Source organism: Coffea eugenioides, chromosome 6 (assembly GCF_003713205.1).
Source record: "Coffea eugenioides isolate CCC68of chromosome 6, Ceug_1.0, whole genome shotgun sequence".
In the NCBI taxonomy this organism is placed as follows: Eukaryota; Viridiplantae; Streptophyta; class Magnoliopsida; order Gentianales; family Rubiaceae; genus Coffea; species Coffea eugenioides.
The window spans coordinates 23,829,873-23,839,444 of NC_040040.1; the positions used below are offsets into that span (position 1 = coordinate 23,829,873).

At 34.0% G+C, this 9,572-nt stretch overlaps 1 protein-coding gene and 1 long non-coding RNA gene across 3 annotated transcripts; one reads left to right on the forward strand and one right to left on the reverse strand.

Annotated features, from left to right (window-relative positions):
- Nucleotides 1-2,231: 2,231 nt before the first annotated feature.
- Nucleotides 2,232-4,053, reverse strand: LOC113775148. Of its 2 annotated transcripts, none has more exons than XM_027319906.1 (5): nucleotides 3,984-4,053; nucleotides 3,353-3,479; nucleotides 2,900-3,025; nucleotides 2,535-2,665; nucleotides 2,232-2,411 (listed from the first exon to the last, which is right to left on the reverse strand). In XM_027319906.1, exons 1-5 carry the CDS (start codon nucleotides 4,026-4,028, stop codon nucleotides 2,292-2,294), a joined length of 549 nt encoding a protein of 182 aa, XP_027175707.1. In that variant the 5' UTR covers nucleotides 4,029-4,053; the 3' UTR covers nucleotides 2,232-2,291. The 2 variants fall into 2 exon arrangements, with proteins under 2 accessions (XP_027175707.1, XP_027175708.1); XM_027319907.1 differs by having other exon boundaries at nucleotides 2,900-3,020; nucleotides 3,348-3,479.
- LOC113775149 lies at nucleotides 2,677-2,963 on the forward strand. Its single transcript, XR_003468859.1, has 2 exons — nucleotides 2,677-2,734; nucleotides 2,858-2,963. It is a non-coding gene; the product is annotated as an uncharacterized LOC113775149 (long non-coding RNA).
- Nucleotides 4,054-9,572: the final 5,519 nt, after the last annotated feature.

Here is a 9,572-nt window from a genome sequence, read left to right on the forward strand (position 1 = left end):
TCTAAACTATTTTTCTTATGGTCTCTCCCTCTTCTGGCAACTTTTTTCCATTCTAATAAATATAAATTATTTTCTTAATCATATAGAGTAACTTTTCATAGGGTGCTTTATATTGTTACATTTGCAATTTTATTAACTTGGCTAAAAATGGTTTGCTGCATCTTTTGTGTTTACTTGAAAACAAATACATAGTTTAAGGTGTATAATAATTGTAATAGTTTTGAAACTACCTCAAAGAATTAGTGAAAGTATAAATTTTTCAATATATTAATTTGACTTAAACTTTAGAAAAATTAACGATGACATGTTAACCCAGATTATGAGGAGGTTGATTACAGATTTTTAAACTATAGAGGGGTTATAAGATAAACTACCAAATCACAGAAGGGAAAATTTTAATTTAATAAAAAATTATTGTGCTTTAAGTACTTGTAAAGTTTAAAACTTAATAATTTGTAATTTTGTTTTACACCAGTACATCCATTAAAATAAACATTATGTACTAACACATATTTCTTGGATACATTGAATGGCAAACCAATTCTTTACCTATCATCTAAGAAGGTAAATTTGCATGAAGCTAGCTAAACAAAAAGTGCAATAAAACACAATTTGCTACTCTTTTGTTTTGATACATTGTACACACATAATGGAGCAATAAATTTGAATCACACTCATAACATTATTTGTTGTTAACTTTGAGGCGATAAACCATGAAATAGTACTATAAATTCACAAATTTTAAGTGCAATTGTACGCCTTTTTTTTTCGTTACCTTGGATGAAGTCATCATAATGATTTCTGTCCTAGTGGCATCTACTTGCGTTGTTTAGACAACGTAAAGTTTAAACTTTACCTAAATCGAGAAAACTTTTTTGTGAACAAGTTATTCACCTCAAAAAATAAAAACTCACATTATGTGCTCATCTTCATAAAAATGTGGGAAGGGATGGATTAGATGATATGAGAAAAGAGAGTGTAAGTGAAAGGTTTGGAACTCGAAACTTCTCACTTACACTAAAAATAAAAAAAATCTTCACTAGAATGTGCACACAGCTATTATGCACATGGTAAATGAAGTTGTATTTTCAGCTTTGTACTTTTCGAATATATTTGCATTATTTACGTACAGTTTATTATTCGTATCATGTGTATTATAAAATTTCATATTATTTTCATGTTTTAATAAATATGCCCCAGCCTGCTTACTTTTTATCCTTTTATAGACCATTGCTACTTGCTTTAATCCTGTATAATTAGAGTGTTTTTTTTTTCTCCAAAAGAGACTCTAATCCTTACAATGAAGAAAGAGGAAAGGAATAGCTTGAGAATCGAAATACAACTTCATGTTCATCTAATTCATAATGGCCCCTTCAATTAAGATGGATCGTGAGATTATATAATTAGAGTTACCGAAACGAAAATCCATGTAATTTCCCAATAATATTGAGAGCGTAAGTGGATAATTGCAAGTTATGCGGTATTCAGTTACATATAATATGATTTTCAAGTAATGTTTAAGATTTGTCTTGTATATACTAACACATAGAATCCACATCACAGAATGAAGTTTAAAGTCAAATAATTGGGATTAAGTGCCACATTTCAAAGGATACTTAGAGACGAGTCGAAAACAGGTTACTTGTAAAAAACACAAGCCTTTTATTGTCAAAACTAGCTAGAATTATTTGATCATTTCTTAGTTTGAGAAACTTGATATTGCTATCAACTTCTTCTTCTCTTGTTGTATCTTAAATTACCTTTATCTCTACAGCAAATACTTAGTGTAGTATGGATAATTAAATTCTTAAGAATAGCGATCAATCACGCTTCAAGAGTTCTCCATTCTTTCCCTTCTTTTGTGAAAGTTTACTCTAGAATTTTCTGTACTTCTAATGTGCGTTCGTACCACACACATCATTAGAAAATTGAATCGATATATCTATATATATATATATATGGTCCTGGTTTCGTACAAGAGTACGAGTTTGCAGAACTCTTTTTAGATTATCAAGGTATAGTTGGTTCGCTCACTCTATGATTCTTGTCATGCTTGAATAGTGCTCATTTTTTGTGCGCTTCCTGTCTATGGTAAATGGCAAAAAGAAACAACAAACAAAGAAACAGAAAATGCACTCAACGCTACTGACTTTCATTTAATTAATTATACGGAACGCTTGGTTGAAAGAAGAACTGCATTTATTACATATCACACATATTCATATCAGACCAGCTAGAAGACATATATGTCCGTAGTCCATTCAGAGGTAAAGTTGCGGCTTCCCTGGACATTAATTATCTTTCACGAGTGGTTTCTCCTCCTTAGACTTAGACTCAGCGTCGTTGCCTTGATACCCCCAGAGAAAGATGCCGGGTTTCGACTCAAACTTCGACTCGAAATCCTTCAATATGTTACCATTACTTGTCTTCTGATTGGAAAGGGACGACTCTGCATGGTGATTGTCGTTGCCTTGATACCCCCAGAGAAAGATGCCAGGCATCGACTCAAACTTCGACTCGAAATCCTTCAATATGTTACCATTACTTGTCTTCTTCTGATTGGAAAGGGATGACTCTGCATGGTGATTGTCGTTGCCTTGATACCCCCAGAGAAAGATGCCGGGCTTCGACTCAAACTTCGACTCGAAATCCTTCAATATGTTACCATTACTTGTCTTCTTCTGAGACTTAGACTCAGCGTCGTTGCCTTGATACCCCCAGAGAAAGATGCCGGGTTTCGACTCAAACTTCGACTCGAAATCCTTCAATATGTTACCATTACTTGTCTTCTGATTGGAAAGGGACGACTCTGCATGGTGATTGTCGTTGCCTTGATACCCCCAGAGAAAGATGCCAGGCATCGACTCAAACTTCGACTCGAAATCCTTCAATATGTTACCATTACTTGTCTTCTTCTGATTGGAAAGGGACGACTCTGCATGGTGATTGTCGTTGCCTTGATACGACCAGAGAAAGATGCCGGGCTTCGACTCAAACTTCGACTCGAAATCCTTCAATATGTTACCATTACTTGTCTTCTTCTGAAACTTAGACTCAGCGTCGTTGCCTTGATATCCCCAGAGAAAGACGCCGGGCTTCGACTCAAACTTCGACTCGAAATCCTTCAATATGTTACCATTACTTGTCTTCTTCTGATTGGAAAGGGACGACTCTGCATGGTGATTGTCGTTGCCTTGATGCCCCCAGAGAAAGGAGCCGGGCTTCGACTCGAAGTCTTTCATAAGAGGCTTCTCCTCCTTAGATTTAGACTCAGCGTCGTTGCCTTGATACCCCCAAAGAAAGACGCCGGGCTTCGACTCAAACTTCGACTCGAAATCATTCAATATGTTACCATTACTTGTCTTCTTCTGATTGGAAAGGGACGACTCTGCATGGTGATTGTCCTCAGTATGCTCATTAATGACAGCAGATTGCAAAAAGTCCGTAGGATTCTTCCTTGCTTCCGTGATGCATGCAAACTGCACATTTGTGCAAATATTAACATAAAAGAAACTAACGTCAATATAGGTACGTTGATGGTAGCACCGTAAAAGATGACCCCTTGTAGGGAAGGATAGTTAATGTCCAAATACGAGCTCAACTGGCAACAGGAATATTCCTTTGTTGATTTTAAGGGTCTTGATTTGACTTTCAATCTTTCCCGGATGAATCCTCTAACTAAAAAATGGTAAATAGTGTCATATGCCATTACTCAAGTTACATTGACGTTTAAGTATGGTACCAGCATTGGTAATGTTTGGAAGTCAAGCTTTTATGAGAATAGAACTAGAGAGCCATCTGAAGAGCTTCCATTCCTTCAGTGGCGATGGTTAGAGCTGCAGATAAATGTGCAAAAAGGAAGAAGAATGTGTTTTCTCAGGTAGCTTTAATTCACGGGTTTCATCAGTATTCCTATACAGTCTAGCAATTATCTCGTATGACCTACTACTTCAAGTACAGTATTGATGGTTGAGAAACCTTACCAGGGCAATTGAAAAGACTGCGATCAGAGTGATAGATGAAGCCATGCCTTGCCTATGAACAGATTCAAAATGTAACTTTGGTGGTGAAAAGACTCTTGGGGGCTATACGGCTATTTATACAAGGCGATAGCTAAGTGAAGCTAGCAAGGTTACAGCATGGATCACGTGGCTGGTTGGTTTGCATCATGTGGGTAGGTCTACATTTTGGTCCTTTTTTTCTAAACAATCTACAGTTATGGTCTAAAATAAATTTAGTGATTTTGTCTAGATCTACTAGATTCAATGTTCTAGTATTCAAACTTGTTAGATTATTTAATAAACTTGAAACTGTACTCAAACTTGATTTTTTTAAAATTTTTTTAAGAGGAAGGTCTTCAAACTTGACTTGTTTATTAATTAAGCCAAACTCAAATGAGCTTTTTTATAGAATCGAGCATGACTCGAACTTGAGTAACTTGAATTTTTTACTTGTAAATTCTAATTTTATGTTAATCAAGCCAAGTTAATGCCAAATTTGATAGTTAATCTAACACATAATAATACTTCTTAAATTTTGATTTGATTAGTTGGCAAACTAAGTTCAAACAAACTTTTATTTAGCCAAATTTGATTTGAGTATCAAGTAATTTGGTTCATTTTTCAATCTCAATAAGAAACACTATCTTTCAAGGGGTCATATTTTAATCGACTATTTGAAAAAGAACCTTCTAATCAAGCACACTTTTTATCCATATGTAATATTTGGCATTTGCTTCTGCTCTTGCCTAATCCTTCAAAGGAGGAGTTGCAAGGGATATAAACCTACCAATTGATGGATTCCAAAGGACTTGCTTGTTGGATTATCCTCCTCCATCTGTTGGTTGTTCTGGTAAGTTACTTTGCCATTAATTTTTTTTTCCGTGATATACTTAATTCTCACTCTCTTAAAACGCATTGCAACCTTTACAGGGAGGAACTCGTGATATTATACCCAAGGCCAAGGATAGTACTAATGCAATCAGGCTCTAGGTCTTGGATGTTAATAATCCTCATCGAAATGATAAGAGACATGATGGTAATCACGTCCATGAAAAGAAAACCCACATGAAACCATGGATTCACGGAATTTAGTTCTGAAATGACCTTTTTTAGGAAAAATGTTCCCACTATGATGCTCTTTTGTAAATTATTACCATTTTAATCTTTTTTTTTGTCATGTAAGCTCCCATTTTAAATGCAGGAAGACCTTAATTAAATGAACATGATGAACCTTCTCATGCTATAATCTTACTCAATTCATACTCAAAGTTCAACACCAAAAACCCAAATCCAAAGCAAAAAAGAAAGGGGCAACAAACATAAGATTCCACATTCGACTAATGAATAAGATATTATAATTAAGAAGTATTTTATATTTTAAACACTTCAATCATCCAAATTCCTTTATATTACACCAATAGGATTTGATATTGGATTTTTAGAAATAATATTATCATGTTACTCCCAGGAATTAGAGATCCTGAATTTTGATCTCCCTGTTCTTTTTTCGCTTTTTAAATCCCATCATTCCCCTACTAAATTTTCTTAATAAAAATGTCACTCATAAAAAATGAAAAAGAAATGCTATAATCATTTTATAATATTTTAGCATTAATCAAATCTAGAGTCTTTCCCTATGTTTATAACCTTGTCTCTTTTTTTTTTCTTTTCATTTTCATCCTTGAATTTTGCTTTTTGCCTTAGCATTTCGAGTGTGAATGTGGAAATCAATAATCACAAAGTAGAAAAAAAAAGAATAGTATTACAGCAAAGGATAATTTCAAAAACTTCTTCTAAGATTTCTGATAATCTCATGTTGCCCACCTCTATATTCAAATATTATACTTCCATGCTTTTTTTAAGGACTCAAAATGATTATAATAATCTTCCCAAAAGTAATAAAATGCCTATCAAACTTAAAAAACATATCACCAAGAATCTGCTCATCACCAAATACTATATCACTATCACTGTTATGCTACTTCTTTTGTATAGTTTTAATCCACCTTTTTTCCCCTATTCAAGTTTTCTTATCCTTTTTATAATTCAAGTCTCCATGTCTCACAAATTCTAGTGTTAATCATGTTTTTTAATTGACTTGTATCTCACTCTTTCCATTTGTTATCATTTTTTCTTAGACCAAAGTTCAATCAACGGCTACAAACACAAATATACGATTGTGAATTTGGCCAAAGGAATATCGAGGAAATGATTTAGGCTAGCTTGAGGCGAGACTCTTTAAGACTAGGAGAAAAACAAAAATATATTCATTGAATAATTGGATTTAAATATAAAAACTCCTTAAAGGAAATTTGAGGTAGGCATGGCCATGGTTCCATTTGGAACCGAGAACCGGACCGTTTGGAACCGGACCAAAACCGGAACCAAAACCATGGAACCAGAACCGTGGTAGAACCTTGGATAAAGGTTCCGGTTCTAATTCTCTAAAAAATAGAACCAGAACCAGAACCGCCGGTTCCAGAACCGTTAAAAATAATTAATATAAGTAGTGAGATAATTCACAAAAAATTAGCATGTGTTTAATAGGTTTTAGGAAAGTTTAAATTTTATGGACTTTCTATATATTTTATTAATTATTTAATTCTTTCTATTCATCTAATATCTATCATTATAATTTGTAAGTATTAAATTATTACTTACAATTTTTTTTTTGCTTATTTGCTATCAAATGACAAGTTTTGATGGTAGTAGCTCATCTTCAAAATCAAGTAAGCAAAAAAATATTTTTTGCAATATTTCTTCAAATGGAATCTTCAACATTGATGATTGTCCAACTCAAGAAAGTCAACACATGACAACCATTTGATAGTGTAATGTATTTTTTAATTTGACAATGTAATGTACTTTTCATAAAATTTATATTATCTATTTATTACTTCTTACTTTGTAGAATAATAATAAAATTAAAATATGATCTTTATTTTGTATTTATTTTTTTACATTTTATTTGAAATTTTAAATATATTGTTATATTCGTATTAAAATTGGTAAGGATAATGAATTAAATAAAATTATATACAATCATACGAAACCGGAAACCAGAACCAGAACCATAAGGAACCAAAATCAGAACTATGCGGTTCTGGTTCTACCTCTTTGAATATCAGAACCGGCGGCTCTGGAACCAGAACCAGAACCATCTTATATGGTGCGGTTCTGGTTCTACCTCTTTGAAGAACCAGAACCAATGGTTCTGGAACCGTGGCCATGCCTAATTTGAGGTATTAATATGAATTTTTTTCCCTTATATCAGCTGCATAAAACCCACAACTACTATTCAGGAAAGGTTTGCATAATTTTTTAGAGGTAAAGGGATCTAAATGTAATTGTCAAAAATTTTAGGGGAAGTTTGTGAAATTATCCCTTAGAACAAGGAGGAGATTTTTTGATATGAGGTCTCACAACGTTTAAGATGGAAGTTTACGTTGCATAAAAGAGATTAAAAAGGTAATAATTTGTCAAAGAGCATCACACTGTGACTATTTTTTTTCTAAAGAAGGTTACTTTGGAAATAAACTCTACTTATATTTATTATCTAATTCCAACCTGCCAATTTCTCTTGATTTTTCCTTTCAGCATTTATTGATGCATATTTAGCCGGGTCACTTTTTTCTAATCATCTACCCATGGCTGGTGTAATTAATTGTACATTTCGATTGTGCTCATTAATTAATTCAACCACTGCTACAGTATTTCTTTGATATTGGAACTCCACCCCTGGGACGGACTGGTCGCAAAATTCTGTCGGAGTCCAATAATTCAGCCATTATATATGTACTTTTAGCATATGTTGCAAGTTACAAGTTATATATTCAAATACTCAATAATTCAAATATGAATGATGAACTAATGTCTAATCACTAATTATGGTTAAAATTTAGTAATATACTCATATTGAATTTATTTCTGAAATGACCTTTTTTAGGAAAAATATTCCCAGTATGATGCTCTTTTGTAGATTATTACCATTTTAATCTTTTTTATGTCATGTAAGCTCCCATTTTAAATGTAGGAAGAACTTAATTAAATGAACCTTCTCATTCTATAATCTTACTCAATTCAGACTCAAAATTCAACGCCAAAAACCCAAATCGAAAGCAAAAAAGAAAGGGGCAACAAACATAAGATTCCACATTCGACTAATGAATAAGATATTATAATTAAGAAGTATTTTATATTTTAAACACGTCAATCATCCAAATTCCTTTATATTACACCAATAGGATTTGATATTGGGTTCTTAGAAATAATATTATCATGTTACTCCCAGGAATTAGAGATCCTAAATTTTGATCTCCCTGTTCTCTTTTTGCTTTTTAAATCCCATCATTCCCCTACTAATTTTTTTTTTTAAAAAAGTGTCACTCATAAAAAATGAAAAATAAATGCTATAATCATTTTATAATATGTTAGCATTAATCAAATCTAGAGTCTTTCCCCATGTTTATAACCTTGTCTCTTTTTCTTTCATTTTTCATCCTTGAATTTTTCTTTTTGCCTTAGCATTTCGAGTGTGAATGTGGAAATCAATAATCACAAGGTAGGAAAAAAAAAGAATAGTATTACAGCAAAGGATAATTTCAAAAACTTCTTCTAAGATTTCTGATAATCTCATGTTACCCACCTCTATATTCTTTATTTATTTATTTATTTATTATATTTATTATAGAAACCATCAAAATTACAACGAGTTCACTTGCGAGCAACTCTAACACGATAGCGGGAGTCTGAGACCTATCTAAGCCCAAGGCCCCCCTTGCCATTCTGGGAAAGTCTTGCTGTGAAGAATACAAGACAAAATCCTCTGACCGTGCCCCCACCTTGGCCAACGCATCCGCCACCTGATTCGCCTTGTGTAACTTCGTTAACAAGCTAATTTCGCGAATTTTGGCGGATCGCTTGGCTCAAATACTTCCTAAGATCATTTCCCCGCAGCAGAGTGGATTTGTTCGGGGGCGGATCATCTCAGATAACTTTTTGCTTGCGCAGGAGTTGTTATCTAGTATGGGTAGAACCTCTAAAAATGCTGATGTTGCTCTTAAGCTAGATATGTCAAAGGCTTACAATCGTGTCTCTTGGGTATTTTTTACTATGGTCTTGCGTAGATTTGGGTTTGGGGAGCAATGGATTGACAGGGTTTGGAGATTGGTGTCGAATAGCTGGTTTTCAGTTTTGGTTAATGGAGCGAGTGTGGGGTTTTTTAAATCTACGCGAGGGATTCGGCAAGGCGATCCATTGTCCCCAGGTCTATTTATCATTGGTGTGGAGGTGATGTCTCGCTCTCTAAATAAGCTTTTGGAGAATCGGGAGTTCAAGTGCTTTTCAGTTCCTAGAGGATGCCCTAAGATCACTCATCTTAGTTATGCTGACGATGTCCTGGTTTTTTCTAGTACTTGTTCCTCTTCTTTGAGGTGTGTCATGCAAACGATTGGCGGGTATGAGGCAATATCGGGGCAGAAGATTAATGTTCAGAAGTGTGGTTTCTTGGCTCATGATAAGTTGCCTAGCTATTGTATGGCGAGGGTTCGGCGGGCAACGGGTTTTGGCCTC